The sequence below is a fragment of the Marmota monax genome, unplaced genomic scaffold (genome assembly GCF_021218885.2).
Source record: "Marmota monax isolate L192 unplaced genomic scaffold, Marmota_monax_Labrador192_F-V1.1 WCK01_AAM20220418_F8-fsc00110, whole genome shotgun sequence".
NCBI classification, from domain to species: Eukaryota; Metazoa; Chordata; class Mammalia; order Rodentia; family Sciuridae; genus Marmota; species Marmota monax.
In genome coordinates this window covers 2,798,151-2,819,138 of record NW_026694633.1, presented here as the reverse complement: position 1 = coordinate 2,819,138, position 20,988 = coordinate 2,798,151, and the positions used below count along the sequence as shown (strand labels likewise).

The 20,988-nt window shown below is 37.2% G+C and overlaps 1 protein-coding gene across 10 annotated transcripts in view; it reads left to right on the top strand.

The window, feature by feature from the left end:
* Nucleotides 1-20,988, top strand: part of Mecom (MDS1 and EVI1 complex locus) — a 546,152-nt gene that overhangs the window by 259,056 nt on the left and 266,108 nt on the right. For all 10 annotated transcript variants that reach the window (XM_046422896.2, XM_046422890.2, XM_046422893.2 and 7 more), the window contains exon 2: nucleotides 9,365-9,702. In XM_046422896.2, coding sequence (XP_046278852.1) covers nucleotides 9,365-9,702 — 338 coding nt within the window. The remainder of the gene's footprint in view (nucleotides 1-9,364; nucleotides 9,703-20,988) is intronic.

The window sequence follows — 20,988 nt, the reverse complement described above, 5'->3', positions numbered from 1 at the left end:
TGTTCGCATTCCTTTTTATCGGCAAGTCATTGCTACAACTCCCTCTTCTGCCAGACAGGCATAATTATTTTCTTTCCTTGATGTGAGACTCCTGGCTATAAGAAAGCTCTTCTGTTTTCCTAGCAGTAGAAAAAGTGTCTGTCTGCATCAAGTCCACCATGAGAATGAATCTGAACTTACACCTACACTGCTATTCAGTTTTCTTGCACACCTATCTTTGTTTTCTATGTGGCAGAAATTAGATCTCAGTTTTCTTTTGATCATTGTCTTCTCTGGGTATTTTTGAATATTTTCACTGGATTTCTATTAGAATTCAGTCTCCTTTCTGGAGTATGCATCCCTCCATCTCCTTTCTTCAGCCTGTGGTCCCTGAGTTTTGGTCTTTTCTTTGGAGGCAAGAAGGATCTTTGCCAAAAGCCACCAAGCCACACTTAGGTAATTATAATAAACAAGTTGGAGCTCTCATTTCACATGCAGAACTGAATGAAGCAGAGCTATGGTCAAAGGGATCCCAGTTGCTCCTCCATTAGCAATGGCACATTAATGCTTCCTCATGTCTCTGCCCACCTTTAAACACTCTTTTTTTTTTTTTTTTTAGGAAGCAAATCAGGTCACTCTAGCATGTGGAGGGGTGCTGCCTTCTTCTGAAACCACCATCAACAACATAAACAAATTAGAGGTAGTAAACCACACATTCTGCCCACACATAAACCACAGTCCTCACCAGAGGGCAGTCTACTTAATGTGAGAATAACAGCCCAGTTTTATAAGCCTCTACTGGGAATAAATTCCAGTTTCACTGGTTAGAACAAGGTTAGGCGGCCAGAGTACAGTCTCTCCTAGGTTACATATTGGGAGAGACCCAACCAATTCTCAAAGTGTCTTTCCAGGAAATAACATTTTATAAGCTTCTGGTGCACCAAACTCTGACCATCCTTTGGTTTTCATTGTGTACAACTGGGATTGCGTGAGTGGAATGGACCCGGGGATGAACTTGTCCACCATGCTTATTTTATGGATTGGGAAAGCAAGAACTCCAAACAGCTGTGACTCTCAAACTTTTTCTCTTATTTGTTACTCCATGGTTTATTGACATTGCCAAATCCAGACCTCCATGCCAGGGTTTGGGCCACTCCTGCTTTCCCGAAGCGCAAATGGCAGAGTTTATGATCCTCCATCTTGACCCATATGGAAGTTGTAAAATATTCTCTATACCTTCCTGATGCTGATGCACTTCCTTTCTTGACAATGGTTAGTCCTCAACTAATGTGTCCAGCCCTAAACTAATGTGTTCCGTCATCAGTAAATTCCTGCCTGTGATAGTCTTTTCTTAAATACCTGTTTAAACAGTAATTTAGATAAGAGTGTCCCATTTGTGTGCAACAGGAAATGCCTGCCTTCTTTTAGATATGCTGGCAAATAATTACTGTAGATATGACTTTGAATGCTGAAAGGCTGTACCCTGGTCATTTCAGACTGCCTGAAGAGTAACCACCCAGTCTGCTGCAACGTAAATATGCGACATTTCTACTTTACTTTAAGTGAATCTGAAGGAAAATCACTTTGGGGATATAAAAGGCTTATGAAAAAAGCCATCAGGTCAGAGGTTGCCAAAAGTCTTTTAAAAATTTGTATTGCTAAAAGAGTGGGGGCACATGGTTGTAATGTAAAAGAAACACTATCTGATACGTAAAATCTGTTTTACCTGTTCGTTCCAGTGGGTATTGCCGACTGTGGCTCTGTAAGAGCAGAATGAGGCAAACATTAACCAGGTCATGTTTTCCCTTGGAATAGTGCTCACAGAAATTTAATGTCTTTATTTTAGCTGTCTTAAGATTCTGTAACTAGATACCAAAGGGCTTTACTTGTACCTCAACTATGAATTTTCTAGCAATTTCTTTCCATAACCATTTGAAAAAAGGCTTGGTTCCATCTTTGAAGAGAAATTCTTGAAAGTGGCCAAGCTCATTTCATAATAGCTCAGGAGCTACCGGTTGAATTCCCAAACCCTACTTGTTTAGTGAAATGTTTGTGAAATTCCTAGTACAGTGGAAACATTTTTTAACCAGATTTAAAAGCCACAGAATGAGCCAGAGTTATGCCACAATAACTATGAGAAAAACAAATATTTGCTCATTGATTTAGTCTCTTATTTTCGGTTCGTCTGGTCCCTTTTACCATTTCCCCTGCTACCTTGTCTTGCAACCCTCTTTCATTCTGAGTCTTTCTGACAAGCTAGCTCATAAAGGAAATATTTTTAGGAAGCACTGGGGGAAACATGTCCATAAGGAAGAGACAGAATAACATGGAACAAGGAGGTAGAAATACTCCAAGTGCAAGGAAGCTTAGAAAGTCATCAAAAGCAATTCCATGTGCCAAGTCATGTTGATAGATTAATTATTTCACAAACATAATTGTCTCCAAAGACATGGATTCTACAAATGGAGTCCAGAGTCTAATCACTCCACTGAAGTCTTTTCTTTTTGCTCCTCTCTGGAGGATGGGCATATTAAAGATCATACCCATCAGTATCTCCCCTTTCTATTAGATAACCTCTATTTTGTAAGTCCTTCACAGCTTGCTTAAGTCACTTTTCTGGAAACTCATTTTCCTTACTTTTACTAGTTTCCTTTTTTCGTTTCCTTGGGATCTTAAATTTCATTATCTTGGGGCCAGTCTCACAGACTATTCCGCTGGCCAGCCCATAGCCCCCTTCTTTGTTCTGTTTGTGCATCTGGCATTACTTGGGCTCCACCCTTTTCCCCAAGCCCAGCATGCGTTTATTGGCTCGGCTACTGGTGCAGAAGAGCTGGCCCCTGTAGTCTTCTGCTTTCTCACAAACATGCCTCTGTCACCGCTCTGGAATTATCCTAAGGAGGGAAGAAGAGCATGTCCGGTTTTAATTTTGGAAGGAAATTGGTGTCTTCCCCTGCCCTCTCCTGCCCACTGTTGAGCAGGCATTGACTCAAGGACTGGCGCTCATGTGCTCACGTCCTACAAGGAGGTCCCTGGTGGGGCTCTGAGGTTTGGCCGAGCCTCCTCTCCTCCTAATACTGGGCACACATCCTCTGCTCTCAGCCACGTGTAATCCTTCCTGTCTGCTTGCAAGTTGGGCACAAAGTACTGGCGCTTGGGCCCACCCTCTTCTTTAGTAGCAATTAACCTTTACTACAGAGCTTCCTTTGAAGTTTGCTCGTGTTTTTATTACAAAACTGCAATGAGGAACATAATGGGGGGAAATGTCTAAATTTCTGAGTTACCTAATCTGTTCAATTCCCTAGCTGGGCTCCTCTTGGCAGTTGTTTCATGTAGTTATGATCTCAACCAGTCTGCCTGAGATCTCAAATCATGTTTCTGTCTGAGCCTATTTTTAAGATTAGGGAGCTGTTAAACACCACACACACACACACACACGCACACACACACACTCTGCAAAGGCACATGGATGTGTGTATTATGTGTACACATGTGTATAGCTGAGTGCAACTGATTTCTTGTTTAGTGATTACAGAAATCACTCTTTATAGTTAAACCAGATATGCATGCTTTTAATATTAATATTAAACTACTTACTGAATATTTTCTATCAATGAACTATAACATGCAAAGTAGAAAGAATAATTATTTATGTTACTATCACTAATGATAATGCTGAGTGATAAGCATCACTATGGGTACTAAATGCTATTAATGATGAAACTCAGGATTTTGAATGGCATCTGTCCAGAAGATTTTCAGTTAAACTAAGCAAAGAGGCCAAAAGAAACAAATGGTGAGCTATATAAAACTCCCCAAAAGAGAAGGCATTTTAGACCAGCCTTGCAAATAAGAACCAAAGAATTACAAGTGAAATGGCCTTTTTTTTTCCTCAGCCTGCCGTTCATAGGAGCTCAAATAAATGAAATAATTTTTCTCTGCTTTTCACTCAGCAGTAGATCATTGGTAATCCAAGGTTGGTAGAAAAGCAACTATGAAACTCAAGGAAAATACGAGAAGAATCCCCTCTCACAGATTGGATAAGGACTTTCTAAGGAAAGTGTAAAGATCATAAAGTAAAAATAGATTTAGTTCCATAAAAGTTTAAAAAAATGCATTAAAGAAATCACAAAGGAAAAATAGATTTAGTTCCATAAAAGTTTTTTAAAAATTTCATTAAATAACCAAATATCAAATTATCTGATAGGAAAATTAAAAACTATCAAAGAGATAATTTGTTTATCATTAGTAAGACATATATAAAGCCAATGGACAAAACAACAGACAATTTGCAAGGGAAGGAATATGAGTAACAAATAAAATATATAGTCTCAGTTATCACTGAGATGTAAATTAAAGCAAAATTTATGTATAACTTCCATCATTGTTTTAATAATGAAAAATAAGGCATAAATGTCAGTAATGTTAGTAGGAGTGTAAATTGGTATATGATTTTGGAAAAGCAATTTGTCAGTATTCACTAGGTGTTTTTGCTTAGTTTTTGTTTTAATAAGAATCTAATCTAGGAAACTAAAATGGATGGATATACATATTTATATTAAAAATGTTTATATCAGTGATATAAAATAGAAGAAATATAAGTAATATGCAAATAGTTCATTTATTGTGGATTTGTATAATGGAATATTATACAGCAATTTAATGTAGTTTTAAAAAACAGTAAACAAAAAATTTAATGAAAGTGTTCACAAAAAACTATAACATAAGATCCCTTAAAAACAAATTAGTCACTTAGTAAGACCATAATTTTGATAAAAGAAACTTTGAAGTACATCTCTAAAGAAAACGACAACAACAATAACAACAAAACAAATGGCTTCAGAGGAAAAGGGAGAAGTGAATTTGGACAACAGGTTAGTCTCAACTGACTGTGAATATACTGTTTAGCATCCTTGAGTATCAAGTTTCATATGTGTGAAATGGAAAATTATTCTTGTCATTTTCTCACTGGATTATTGTCTCAGAATGAGAAAGTATATACACAACTACAGAAGTCACAATTATTGGTATTATTTCTGAAGTTTCCCTTTTGCAGATTCTGATGTTTTCAAAATGAAAATTCTCAAGTGGAAATCTGTGTTAGTTATTCAGAGTCATGGAAATAAACATAATCTAATGGAAGTGTGGGCGCTTGCTTGGTCTCTAGGGACATTAGAACACTTAACATTAGAATTGAAGATTTTGATTTTTAAGAGCATTTCCCAAGCCACTTGCCTCACATCCAACAATAAGCTTGTCATTCTGTCCCCACTCAGTTAATGGCATGCCTAAAGGATGCACGAAACCAGTTACAGTGGCAGGCAGCTCAGCTCCAAGAAGTTACAAGGGTTATTTATCTTTATGGGACCACTGATGTATAGAGCACTTCTTATCTGATACTTACCTAACTGTAAATGTGCCCAATCTGTCAGCATGATATCTGAGAAATGCTTTAATTAACTATAGTTATAGCCAAGGGAAAGGATCCACCAATTTTCCCCCCAATAACAGAGATTTAATGGAGATATGATAATTGAGGTAGTTTGTCATTTCGATGAAATATTTTAGCAGCTTTTTGGATAGTTCTTGAGTCATGTACCTGGACGCATTAGTTTATTTTGCTTTGTGCAAATATTCAATGTGGTGTGATAAACTGCATTTGCTATTGAAAAATTTGTAATGCTAGATTATTACATTGAAATAGGGTTGCATGTTTTGATAGGTAAATCTTGGCAGCTTTATATTTCCATTTCTGTCACCACAGCCCTTTCATATGTAGCTCAGATGGTATGAGGTTAAGGGTGGCTTGAAAACAAATTGCCTGGGCTTGCATATACATACAGTGCCTACATGTGGAAGAACAGGACTGGGACTCTCTCTCCTGGATTTTCTTGACCTGTATAAGTGGTTCTTCACATTTAATCAGAAAATTTTTGTTACTGTAAACAGAGTTGCATTCAGGTTTTAAATTCAAATTCTTCTGTGTTGCAGCCTGGGCACATGCGTGAGTTTGTCCCCGATGGAAGCGAAATTTAAATGCATTCATTTAGATTATTCATTGGGAAAGTTTGTGGGTAACAGAGAGTTCACAGGGTCAGCTATGCCAGTGGGGAAGGCAGAGATGCATTTGTCTCCACCCTTTTCTAAGATTTGAGATCACTTTACTGGAACAAACAGTACAAGTGATTTCACTCTTTGAGGAAATAGGTAAAATTTTACTGACCTTTAACATATAATTAATGAAAGAATAGCATTCTACTTATTCAGGTGCCTATTTGTTTTCTACCGCTTACATGGGCAAGTTTATAAATTACATGGTATCTTCCAATTTGTAGCGTTTATTGAAAAACCCAATATCTTCCCAGTGGCAAATAGAGCCTTTTAAGAATTTATAATGTAACTTTGTATTCATAGTACATGTTTGTTGCAAATCTAGAGAGGTTTTTATATTTCTGAAATTTTATTTAATAATATTTTTGAGACAAGGTATTGTTTTGTTGCCCAGGCTGGTCTTGAACTCCATGGCTTAAGTGATCCTCCTGCCTCAGCCTCCTGAGTAGCTAGGACATGTCACTGTGTGGCTTAGAGATGTTTTCATATGTTTTTAGCTGTACCAAGACTGGCAGTAACTTTTGGATATTATGTTAAATTGCAAAATCTCCCTGAAGGATAAAATTAAATGGGCTTTATCAAGTATGTTTGGGCCCTGAAGTGAATTTCTCTGATAATATTTCTTTGGGGCATTGTTAAAATAGTTCATTTTGATGTTGGGTTTGCAGCAAAGTGTCTAATCTGCTGTATTCTATTTCTATGCTTTGAAAGTGCTTTTCAGGATCAACATAGTTTCCTATATTTGGCAGAAAAATATTGATTTGGTGTCATAGCTCAATAAAATTATATGTTAGGTTAATTATCTATTTAACAAGTATTCATTAAACACCTATATGCAGATCACTTGGAGAATTCCTAAGAAGTGAGAATTCTAACACCTCTTTTTAAGGGCTATTTCCTAGTTGGGAATAAAACAACCATACGCATTAAACCCTAAGCAGCAATGCACACAATTTAATCGCCAAACTGATGGTTGAAATTATGTAAGAATTCAAGAAAAGGGGATATTCATGTTAAATGGGATGGGGAGGGACAAGTTAGAACTGGATCTGGGAGGATGGTTAGGAGCTGGTTGGGCAGATGAACTCCAGAGGTAGGATTGCCAGGCAGGAAGAACTGAAGAAAAAATGATCACAACTTTACAAGAAAGAGATCAGCTTATTGTGGCTCAGGAGCTCTTGTTGAGGAGTGTTGAGGATCAGGAAGGGAGTATGACTTAAAAATTAGATAGATTATTTTTTTTTCCCAAGCCAAAGAGTTTTACACTTTACCTGCAGACATGGGGAATTATTGGAGTCTGTTGAACAGGAAGACAGGTTTTCTAGAAAGATAAATCAGCAGCACTGTATAGGCTCAGTGTTGAGGGACAGTGGAAAGAGGCTGATTATTCTGGAGGTCCTATAAGAGGATCATTAGAAAATTCAGGTGTGAAAATGTGGATTGAAAGAACTGGATGGAGGTGAAAATCTTGCAGGAAATATTTTTCATTTCGTGACTGAATAGACTGTAAGGTAAAGAAGAGAAAATGTTCATGTTATTTTAAAGCCCCAAACATTGAGAATCATGGGAAAGACAATATTCTTAATGGAAATAGGGAAGTGGGCAAGAGACGGGATGTGGGAGCAGATGTTAATGTCAAGCTTTGGACATATGCTGAACTCCAAAGAAAATTAGTTTGCACATTGAGGACCTAGTTACCATAAGTTTGGGTCTTGGAGTTCTGTCATATGTTTAGTTTTTAATGACATTATCTCAGTGTTAAAACCAAACTGGTTATCACCTCATTAGAAGATCTTTTGCATATAACATCATTTTGTACTTGATAAATCTTGCAGAAGCAGGAGTCTGGATTTGATGGACAATTGTTAATGAAGAGTGTAGTTAATTTCTACCATCAATTAGCAAAGTAATTAGAGCTAGAACTCATGTCTTCTACCCTCCATCACAGTAAACTATCTTGGGCGACCTTAATAATTCATGGAACTGCAGGGTTGGTATATCATTAAGTCTACCTGTCTAGTCATCAACCTGAAGCTGAAATTCCTTCATATTGACACTAACTTGTGGTTATCTGCTATATAAGAACCCCTGGGATTTGAACGGAATTCACTCATCTTACCTTTGGATGGCTCCGGTTGAAATCTGTCTCCTTATAATTTTGACCCATTTTTCTTAGTTCTTTCCTGAAAGTTCAAACCAATCAAGTATGACTTTCAGTCCATAATCCTGGTGGAAAAGAAACACGTATTCATTCAAGACAACTGAAATCCCCTTCAATGGTAGAAGAGACAAGCTCAGCCATAATTCTTTCCATCACCCCAACCCCTGAGTCGTAAAGGCCCTGAGGTCACACACAGAGAATCTATTTACTTCAGGTGTATGCTGTGCTGCTTTGGGAAGGCTTGGGAGTCTGTGCACAGTGCTGGCTCCTATTTGCTCTACCTTGCTGTCTGTCCCCTCCAAGGTCTTCCCACCTCCCCAGGAGACATTGCTCATGCAGAGGCCTCTGATCCTTATCACTTCTTAGTCTGAAGGAATTTTTCTTCTCTTTTTGGTGCACCCTAAGGTGCCCCTCCTTTTCTTCCTTGCTCTAGAAAAATCCACTTAATTTCTTTAAAGATTTTAGCTTTTGCAAATGTCCAGAGAAATCACTAGCTCTGAGTAACTTCGACTTTTTGCTCAGCATAGGTTACTGAGGCAAGGAAATACCAAGGGCTTGGTGAAGTGTTTGAAATGAGAAAGGAAAAAAATAGGGAAAGGACAAACAAAGACTGAAATTCCAGCGAATAATTTCCCACCCAAATTAAAGCCTTGTGTACATGGCAGCCTTTGGAACCTTTGACAGCTCTCTTGCGTTTGTTCCAAGATACCAGGGATTGATAAAACTTTCTGCTAAACTCTATGTTCTTGTCAGCTCCCAACCTGGGATGATTTTGGAGTAAACACACGTTTACTTCTCATGTCTACTTTATTCAGTCTGAAAATTAAGCTGCTGATTATTTCCCAGGTGTGTAATGGAAGGAGCTGGCCCCTGTGAGTATTGACAGTTAAGGATTAGTTCATCTGATCTGTGGATTCACTACAGATAAACCACAGAGACCATAATCCCTATTGCCTCTGCCACCTGTGAACAATAGAGATTTATAAGGAACGCATATTTGGGGAATGGTCTTCCCTCTTTAGCCTTTGCAGAAGAACAACCTAATAAGGTGTCTACCCTGGTGGAATTGTGTCTCTCTGTATCAGTAGGAAGTCATAAGTTCTTATTTATTCACAGGTAATGAATGTGTATATGGCAATTACCCTGAAATACCTTTGGAAGAAATGCCAGATGCAGACGGTGTAGCCGGCACTCCCTCCCTCAACATTCAAGAACCATGCTCTCCAGCCACATCCAGCGACGCGTTTACCCCGAAGGAGGGCTCTCCTTACAAGGCCCCCATCTACATCCCTGATGACATCCCCATTCCTGCTGAGTTTGAACTGCGAGAGTCAAATATGCCTGGAGCGGGACTAGGAATATGGACCAAAAGGAAGATTGAAGTGGGTGAAAAGTTTGGGCCTTATGTGGGAGAACAGAGGTCAAACCTGAAAGACCCCAGTTGTGGATGGGAGGTAAGAACATATTCTGAGTCTATGCATATCTACATATTCAGATATGTAGAAAGAAAAAAAAAAGTTAAATTATTTAAGTGTCCTCGAAGTAAGCAAGTTCCATTTGTTGCAATGTTTTCAAATAGGTCTTTAAGAATAAACTCCTTTACAAGCTCACTTTTTGAGAGAAACAATGTGTTACTTAAAGGTATAGCAGAATAAAAGGGAACCCCATCGAATAAATTGGGCAAAATGTTTGTGTGTTTATGTATTTATATTTGTACACAAGCACACGTTTCCCATTTATTTTATTTTATTTTTTTTGGAACTGAAATAAACCAATAAAATAGAATATGTTTTTATAGTTAACATTTTGAAATGCCAGATGTGGCTATCTTAAATAGCACATGACATTAGCAAACCTCATAATCACATGCCGTGTTTATTGTATTTTATCTCTTTGTAGGAGGAAGAGGCTTGGGGGATTGATCATTTTCTCTGTTTTGTGGCTATGTGTCAAACTTGGTTCTCTTCCATCCTGCATTTTCACGTTGCTCTGTGTCCTAATATACTTCATTTCTTTTTGATAACTGTGCTTTGATTCTGCATGCTTCTAGAATGGGTATCATGTACTCAATGCTGAAATTTGTGATAGTTCTTTATATTCAAATCTATTGAACGAATAATTCAAGCATGAAATGGTTCTGAAAATCCGTTGCTGGTTTCAGCAGTACTTCTCATAGAACCCATCAGGCAATAGCTAAGAATTAGAAGTTACAGTCTGATTACAAAACGTCTAAATGAATTTTATTTCAATAAGGAGAGGTTGTTATTCTCTTGCATTTATAATTTTTTGAACAGATCTATGCATTTTTTGTGTGTACAGTCATATTTTTATATACATGAAAGTAAAAGGAAACTGTTTACATGTGTGTTTCTATATTTATATTGATACACACAAACTTCCTATTTATTTTTGTAATTTGAAAACCTTAGTGTTTAAATCCCCAGCATCATCATTTCTGGAAAATCTTGTCTACAGCTAAAAACTTGGAGGCAATTTCTGCATGGGTAAAAAGGTGTTTTTGGAGATGTGATTGACCTTTGGTTTCATAGTAATTCAGGTAGACAGAAATCAGATAAACTAGATTTATTTTGATATGTTCTCTTAATATTTATGATCATTAATAGAATATCTGGTTAGCTTTTAAATAGAAATAAATATGCAGTGCCTGGAGGACTTAATTCCAACTTTTTCTCCTCTTGCTTTATATGCGTCCTCTTGTGAAATCTGTTCAAAATGTCATAATAAAAACAACTCTCATCCAAATTCTGAAATGCCCAAAGTTAAGATCAGGATTTAATATGATTGCAAGTGAGAAATGCTTCCTTAATCTTGTTTGCAGCCACAACTGCAGCCCCAGCTAAGTTGTGGTTTAGCTACACTACCTTCAGCCACGTGTATTGATAAGAGATTTTTTTAAAAACCACTGTAGCTTAACTGATATGTGAGTTGAATGTGTTTTAAACCAAATGCGTATGAACTTTACGTCATTATTGCTCACCTTAAAATAATGGCTATAAACATTCTAATAATAAGTAACCCATTAAACTTTTATTACAAAATCTCCAGAGTTAAACAACAAGTGAAGCCCTGGTCAAGATTACCCAGACGGCTTGGTATAAACCGAGGCTTAATAATGGAATCATTTTGCAATTACAGGGTTGGTAAATGCAGGACTGTGCCTCTTTAAACGTAATACCTATGGATTGGGGGATGAACCTGGAGAAAATTCTGCATTTAGAGGAAATTTAAAAATAATTATTTTTTTTCCTCCTTGGAGTCAAATGTCTTCAACATATACACACATAAATATTTACCTTGAGAAATGTAAAAGGATTTCTTTCATTATGTCAAAACTGAGTTGTTTTTATTACCTTGAATTCCAGATGCCTTTGTAAAATAGTTTGTGATGTTTGGGCCAAAGATTGTGCATTCTATCACTCTCTTTCACATATTCAGCTGATGCCAACTTGGTAGTGTTCTTCCCCTTTTTACTGGTTACCCTCACCTTTTTTTTAAAAATTGATTTTTTAAAAAAAAAATGACAGCAGAATGCATTACAATTCTTATTACACATATAGAACATGATTTTTCATATCTCTGTTTATATATAAAGTATGTTCACACCAATTCGTGTCTTCACACATGTACTTTGGCTAATGATGTCTATCACATTCCATCATCTTTGCTAAACCCCTGCCCCAAACCTTTCCCTCCCACCCCTCTGCCCTATCTAGAGTTCATCTATTCCTCCCATGCTCCCCCTCCCTACCCCACTATGAGTCAGTCATCTTATATCAGATAAAACATTTGGCATTTGTGTTTTTAGGACTGGCTAACTTCACTTAGCATTATCTTCTCCAGCTCCATCCATTTACTTGCAAATGCCATGATTTTATTCTCTTTTATGGCTGAGTAGTAATCCACTGTGTATATATGCCACATTTTTTTTATCCATTCATCTACTGAAGGGCACCTAGGTTGGTTCCACAGTTTAGCTATTGTGAATTGTGCTGTTATAAACATTGATGTGGCTATATCCCTCTAGTATGCTGTTTTTAAGTCCTTTGGGTAGGTATAGACTGAGGAGTGGGATAGCTGGGTCAAATGGTGGTTTCATTCCCAGTTTTCCAAGGAATTTCCATACTGCTTTCCATATTGGCTACACCAATGCAGTCCTACCAGCAGTGTATGAGTGTGCCCTTTTCTCTGCATCCTCACCAACACTTACTGTTTGTCTTCATAATAGCTGCCATTCTGACTGGAGATGGTATCTTAGAGTAGTTCGATTTGTATTTCTCTAATTGCTAGAGATGATGAACATTTTTTTCATATATTTATTGATTGATTGTATATCCTCTTCTGAGAAGTGTCTGTTCAGGTCCTTGATCCATTTATTAATTGGGTTATTTGTTTTTTTGGTGTTTAGCTTTTCGAGTTCTTTGTATACCCTAAAGATTAGTGCTCTATTGATGTGTGAGGGGTAAAGATTTGCTCCCAAGATGTAAGCTCTCTATTCACCTCACAGATGGTTTCTTTTGCTGAGAAGAAACTTTTAGTTTGAATCCATCCCATTTATTGATTCTGACTTGTCTGCTGTGGAGGTGACCAGAGAGCTTTTTGTGATTTTGGCGCATGATACCGAGTAAGGGACAGTGGAGTTTGACTCTATATAAAGTATGGTCTTTTTTGATGTCTCCCTTGTTACTACAAAATCCAATCATGGTCAGCAAAGACACTTTCACAGAGTACCTCACCTGCTCCTGCGTTCCCATTTGTGATTGTCCTCATGTCACATCTGCCCATCTTTAACAGCCAACTTACCATCCTCTGTGGGTAGACAGAGAATTATGATTCAAACTAATAAGACCTTTATTTTTGATACTATTTCATTTCTTTAAAATGGTGAATTAAAGGAAAAATAAAACATCTTAGGCACTTTCAAAAATAGAGGAAATCCAGTTCAGTGAACAATTATTGAGGACCTACTGTGCATCAGATTCTTCACTAAACATTTCCCCTACAGAAACTCAGCCTGCCATCACTGGATAAATGATTGCTATCGCCAGTCCTGTCCTGGCTTTTTTCTCTCTACACAGCTCCTCTTCTTGTGAATTTTCTGTTTTTACAAATTGGACAACATGTATCTAGTTGTTCAAGACAAGAGAATATGTGATCTTGACTCAACTTTGTCCCACAACAACAATGTCTAATTTATATTCTATCAAGCCCCCATTCTGTAAATACAGTTCTTCCTGCCTGCAGATCTCTTGTCCTGCCCATCCTTAGAAAACTTCTATTCATTCTTCAAGTTCACTTCTTCTCTGTCACCATCCATGACCTTTCTAATCACAATTTTATCCTACTTGGAAAGGTGAATCGATTTACTAAAGAACTTAAAATATCATGTAGTATCAAGATCGTTTGCCTAGATTCCCTAATAGGGAAAGATTTCCTAGAGGGTTTGCAAGGCTACATTTTTCTAGTGCAATGTCTTGTCTTTGATCAAATTTTTGTGGTTCTACCCAATGCTCAACATATTTTAGAAAAATAAGTAGATTATATTAGTCTGCTCAGGCTACCATAACAAAATACCATAGACTGGGGGAATTAAACAACAAAAATGTATTTTCTCACATTTTTGGAGGCTGGAAGTCCATGATTCTGGCTGATGTGGTTTTTAGTTAGGGCTCTCTTTCTGACTTGGAGACAGCCACTGCTTTGCCCCCTTGCCATGTCCTCCTATGACCTTTCCTAGATGTGAGTATGGGGAAGCAGACAGATGCATGCAAGCCTATATATATATGTGTATATATATATATATGTATATATATATATACACACACACACACACACACACAGAGCACAATCTGGTATCTCTTCTTGTAAGGACATTAGTCCTATTGGATTGAGGCCCACCCTTATGACCTCATTTAAATTTAACCTTACCTAGTTCTATCTCTGAATGCAATCACTTTGGGGGTTGGAGCTTTATCATATAGATTTGAGGAGGACAAGAATATTCAGTCCATAAAACAAACAGTCAACAAGTAATTGTTCCATGAAGAAAGTGAGTGAATGAATGAATGAATGGACATATGAAAGAAAGAATGAATATAAGATCATCTGACTTTGAAAGAGGAGGCAAGGAGTAGGAGCAGAAGGAGCTCCACGGAGAACTATAGAATCTGGAATTTAGCGAGGTATATTGAAGATCCACCTCTGCCACTAACTGTGATTCTAAGGAAATTGCTTGGAACGCATTGGTTCCTACTTTTTTATTTGATTGATCTATCAATAACAATTGCCTCACATCATTAGTTGTTAGATAATTAAAATTAAGTAAAGAAGTATGGTAGTCCCTTAAAAGAGTTTAAAAGAGAAAGATCAAACATAACATTAGAATCAGAGGCCACACTTCTAAACATTATTTAAATTATTTTTTATTTTTTTTAAAGCTGAATCTGTTTTCCAAATAAGGTAAGTTGGAATATTCCTTAAATTTGTATGTTAGAGAAATAGGATGTTTTTGAAAATGACATTTAGATACACAAAATATGGTCAGGTAAAAAAAGCTATATATGTGAGAAGTGGCACTTTATGATTTTATTTCAAACCAGTATTGGTTTAAGAAAAAGGAACCTTTAAAATAATACTAGAGTTTGATAGTGATGGTCACCTTCAACAACTTGGAGTGTACATGATTGTCTCCAGGACCTGAAAATAGTGAGGGATAGAACACTTTTTCTGAGGTTCTGAACTTTAGAGTTATTTATGGAATGGATTTTTTTTTTAAGTTTCATTGTTTCAAGATGAGGCTTTCTTCTGTGGCCTTCTAAAGATGACCTGTGTGATCACATGGGAACCGCAGGGCAGAGCAGAACAGAGGGAATCAGACTTTTGGAGGGAGACTCTCCAGCCTTGGATCCTCCTGCAGGCTCTGTGTGCTAGTGGAGTGATTTGCAAAAGTTACTTCTTTGCCCCTCAGTTCATTTTTATGTAACATGTGGATAATATCCATGCCTACTCAATTAAGTTTGTTGTGAGGATAGAATTAAACATTGGGTGTCGAATGTAGCAGAGTGCTGGTAGAAACCCACAATAAATGTACAAAACAAGTACAGCAACTTGGCTAAAATACAGATCTAGCATAGAGTCATTAGAACAGGCAAAGGCCAATTATTATATTTTACTGATTGGTTTTTGCAAACTCTTCCTCTTCCCTCTCTGCCTCTTGTTTCCTGGAAGTTCAATTATCTCTGGGATGGTCAAATTATGTGACTCTGGGTTTATTTGAAAAGGAAGCACTGACTGTTTCCTATTTAATAAAGGAAACAAGGATTTAGGAGAGATTTATAAATTTGTTTTTAATCCAAAGAACAATTTGGGTGGTATGTTTTTGATAGTCTGAGATAGGTCATTGGAAAAATAGTGTCAAGTTTCGCTTCTTTGAAATATTGTCATTTAGCCCATTTTTGCCTATCCCTTTGGCCATCACAAAGCCCTGTAAGTGTATGTATCTCAGTGGATGATGTGCCTACTGTGTGCCAAATCCTCTATTGTGTTCATCTCACTAAGAATTGCTCCAAACTAGTTTGATCAGGTATGAACTTAGCTTTTCTTTTTCTCTCCTCAAACATACATATATATTCATATGTAGAAAAATAATGACACGAGTGGACAGTAAATTTTTCTTTTGTTCTGTTAAATAGATGGGAAGGAATAGTAGAGATTATACTGGAGTCAGAAATTCATTAAATAATTTTGATGCAGTGCTTTGAAAATACATTATGTTCTAGCAATGTAATCCTGACGTGCAGAATTACAATGAAGGTGTGCCTCCTATATCATTTTACAATAAATAGTTCTTGCATTTGTAAGTTTGATTTTGGGTTCTGCAGTGATGTTTTAGGTATTGAAACATGGAATCTTTATATAAACTGAAGCATGAATATCCATTAAGACCACTAACAACACTATTGAACTTTCAAGATGCCTAACAGACTGTGGCAGAGTCAGGGAACTGACAATCAAATAATATATGATTGACGAAAAAAAATGGGATAAATTGGGATTTTAGAGACATATATCAGTACCTTTTTATCTTTCTAGTTTTATTGAGATATAATTGGAAAGCAAAAATTGTATATAGTCAAGATGTGCAGCATGTTTTGATGTGTGTGTGTGTATAGTGAAGTGATTACCACAATCACCTCATGTAGTTACCTTCTTTTGTGTATGGTGAAAATACTTATGGTCTATTTTCTTAGCAAATTTTAAGTATACAATATATTATTAACCAGACAGAATGTTGTGTATTAAGTCTCCAGAATTTATTCATCTTATAACTGCAAGTTTGTATTCTTTGACCAAGATCTCCCTGTTTCCCACCTCCCAGTTCATGGTGTAACCACAGTTTCACTCTCTGTTTCTATTAATTTGTGGTTTCTAGATTCCATGTACAAGTGAGATCCTGCAGTATTGTTTCTGTGCTTGGCTTATTTCATTTGTATAATGTTCTCCATGTTTATCCATGTTGTTGCAAAAGGCCTAGTTCTTTCTTTTTTAAGGCTGGATAGTGTTCCATTGCATATTTGCCTTTATTTTTTTATTAGTTGCTCAAAACATTACAATGATCTTGACATATCATATATCATACATTTGATTCAAATGGGGTATGGATTCTTATTTTTCCCACGTGTACAGATTGCAGGATCACATTGGTTATACAGTCACGTTTATACATACTAGTGTCTGTTGTATTCTGCTGCCCTTCCTATCCCCTTTCTATCCCCCCTCCTCTCCCTCCCCTCCCATCATCTCTCTCTACCCCATCTACTGTAACTCATTTCTTTCTTTCTTTTTTCCCCTTCCCCTTCACATCCTCTTATATGTAATTTTGTATAACAATGAGGGTCTCCTTCCATCTTCCGTGCAATTCCCCTTCTCTCTCCCATTCCCTCTCACCTCCATTGCATATTTGTATACCACATTTTTTTATTCATTCACCTCCAAAGACACTTAGGATGACTCTATGTCTTGGCTATTGTGAATAGTGAGTGCTTCAGCAAAGATGAGAGTGAAGATATTTCTTCTGAATGGTTATTTTATTTCCTATCCAGAAGAGGGATTGCTGGTTTGTATGGTAGTTCTATTTTTAATTTTGAGGAATCTCCATATTGTTTTCCATAATGGCTGTACTAATGTATACCAATGTATAAGTATTCCCTTTTCTGTTTATCCTAACACTTATTATCTTTTGACCTTTCGATAATAACCATCCTAACAGGTTTGAGGTGATATCTCATGTAGTTTTTGATTTAAATTTCTGTAATGCTTGGTTATGTTGAGCACCTTTTTATATATTTGTTTACCATTATTTGTCTTATTTAGAAAAAATGTCTATTCAGTTCTTTTGTCCTCTTTTTTCCCCCTATTGAGTTGAGTGTTAACCCTTATTAGGTATATGATTTGCAAATATTTTCTCCCATTTCAAAGGTTTCTTTTTCTTTTTTTCCCCCATTTTGTTTGGTTGTTTCCTTTGCAGTGCAGAAACTCGTTAGTTTAATGTAGTTCCCTTGTTTATTTCTGCTTTTGGTGTCTCATCTAAAAAAATCTTCACCAAGACCCATATCATGGGAGACTTTTGCCTCTTCTTGTAGATTTACAGTTTCAAGTCTCATGTTTAAGTCTTTTGTCCATTTTGAGTTGATTTTTTTTATTGCAGTGTAAGATAACTATTCAATTTCTTTTCTTTTCCTTCCTTCCTTCCTTCCTTCCTTCCTTCCTTCCTTCCTTCCTTCCTTCCTTCCTTTCTTTCTTTCTTTCTTTCTTTCTTTCTCCTTCTCCTTCTTCTTCTTCTTCTTTTTTCTTTCTTTCTTTTTTTTTTTTTTTGCATGTGGATATCCAATTTTCTCAGTACCATTTATGGAAGAGACTGACCTTTCCCCATTATCTGTTGTTGGCACTGTTGCTGAAGTTAGTTAACTCCAAATATGTGGGATTCTTTTCCTGCTTTCTGTTCTCTTCTGTTGGTCTGTGTGTCTGTTTTTATGTCAGTTGCACTAGATATCTTTGAGTAGTATTATTTTCCGCCTATGTTCCTCTATATCTGCTTGGGCAAAATGTGAATGTTAACTGGTTTGACATTGATTGTAGAGAAAATTTACTTTATTACTGAGAATGCAAGTACATGCAACAAGTTGTAAATCCTTAGAGCTGGAGAAATCAGAAGTGAAGACCTTAATTTTAATTTTGAATGAGTTGATTTCAGCAGAGAAGAAAGAATTAATGATCCTAAAGAATGTCTTCAGTGGGTATTTAAGAAAGAGAAACACAATCTAATAATAAATATATATCCGAAAAGCTTACATTACTAGTTACTTGAGTTTTTGAAATATTATTTAAAAGATTGTCAGTAGATTTTGAATTTTACTTTGTAAGGCATTAAGAGCTCAGATGTATCTTCTTAGAAGAAAAATCACACCCAGGAACAAGACAAGCAGGTTTAAAAATCATTAGAAGTCTATTCTGTTATTGTTGGTAAGGCTACCTACTCCCAATATCTGCTACTCACCTATAGATCCTATTATGCTATTAAGCATTTATCACAGCAGCTTTCAGACCAGGCTTTTATTCTATCAGTCAAATGCTGCCAAAGACAGAAAATAATTTATTTGTACCTCTTAATCTAATCCTAGTAATTCAGGTGTAGGTGTCATCTACTGAAGAATCAATGTGTGAAGAACCCACTTTGCCTACCCTTATACACTCCCATCCCTCTCAAAATATGTGTGACTTATTACCTTTTAAAATTGATCATCTGAAAATCTACCAGACCTATCAGTACTGTACCTGGTACCTGTATAAAATCTAGGTGCCTTATGGTTGGTTCTACCTTGGCAGTGCTACAAAATAAAGATGTTTTTAACAGGCCTAATAACCTCTATTCCCCACCCCCAAATAAAACAAATAACATATTTTTCAAAACCATCAAAAGCGATTCCATTTGTAATGCCCTGAAAAACTTAACTCTCTTCTCCCTAGATATTTCCATCATTCATTCTCTTACTCTTTTAGCATCTCATACAACCAGCTTTCAAAGACTTTCTTCTCTCAGAATTCTCATCACTCTCCCCCTAATCCAGGAATCTTCCTTTCTATCTTTGTATTTTTACATTGTGTAGATGAATTTATCCAATATGATCTTTTCCCATCTTTTGGTTACGTGGTGTCTGGGATTTCACAGAAACAAGGACCCAGTAGTGGATTCCAGAAAGATGACTTCCTCCTTGGGTCAGGTATGCAGACGAAGATGGTGGCAGGTACCCCTGCTCTGACACCTCTTATTCCTGAAACAACCACACTTGGGATTTTGCTTATGCATAGGTATGGTGTTTGCAGACCCATGGGACGTGGGCTCCTTCTGCCTCCTCCCAACAAGTGGTATTCCCTTGTGACACTGCAGCTGACCTCCTAGGCTTCCCAGGTGTGCATGGCATGACACTGAAACCTCAACTGGTTGGCAGCCACAGGTGTGCATGGTTTGTTTTTTCTCTTTTCATTGTTTAAATTCTTGCGGTAGGAATTCAGCAGGTGTGTGATGCCAGCATAGAATCTCTAACCTGGCACAGAGGCCAGCTGCCCTGCGGGGGGGGGGGGGAAGGTGATTCTTGTTAGTCTCGCAACACTACCAGCCTGAATCCCCCCCACCCCCGCTTTTTTTTTTTTATTCCTGGAAACCTCACACCCAGGGGAAAGACTCTGCCTAGCCAATGAGTTAGGATAAAGTCATCTCAGATAGCATGAAGAGTCTCCTTATGTAAACCTAGACTGCAGGTAGGAGCAAGTCACGGGGCTTTGCCCTCATGTTTGTTTGGTTTGTTTGTAGGGTTTTTTTCCTTATTTGAGCTGGTATCATTACAATTATTGGGATCTGGAAAATCTTGGACTTTGTTTCCCAAGGAACGTAAACCATCTTAGAATGCTGCTGTTGACACAGAAATTTCTGCTCACTTGATCGAGACTAAACAGTAGGACCACAGATGGGAAGTAATCCTGGATGGATGTCGTCCATCTTCCTGTCGTCTCACTAATCCTAGGACTGAACCAGTTCAGTAAAGGGCAAGGTAAACCAGGAGATCATTCTAGACTGTGGGTAGCCTTCACAAAGGCTCAGAGGAGGTTAGCTACAGTAATACTCTTTGAAGGAAGCAGATAGCTGGAGAAGGAGAGCAACTGCCACCAGTCTAAGTCCCTGTGGGGCTGAGGCCAGTTATCCTTTTTCTGTCTTTTCCCTCCTGAACCTCACTAAGCACATGTACTATGGTTATCTTGGCCAGATGATGATATCTAAAGAAACAGGTAATACATGCTATTCAGTTTTATTCTCTCATAGACCTTTCCCCAGTTTTTCTCTTTAGAGTTACATTCGGGCTTTATTTTATGTTCGTTTTACTTTCATGTATATTTACTTTCACAGATGAGGGCTGAGGGTGGGCAGGGAGGCCACACAGTGATTTTTCTCTCTGGGTCCTGCACCCCTCTGAATATAGAACATACCCAAATAACATAGATGTCAAGTTGGAAAACAAAAAAGCTTGATACTATTTTGCCTCATATCCAGAGTAAATCTAGTTGTTATTCCCCTTAAGTAATACAAATATCCCACGGTGCCATGGTGACATACGTTAGAAAAGCATTTGTCTTGAAGGGCAACAGATGGGACCTGTATATTATACCTA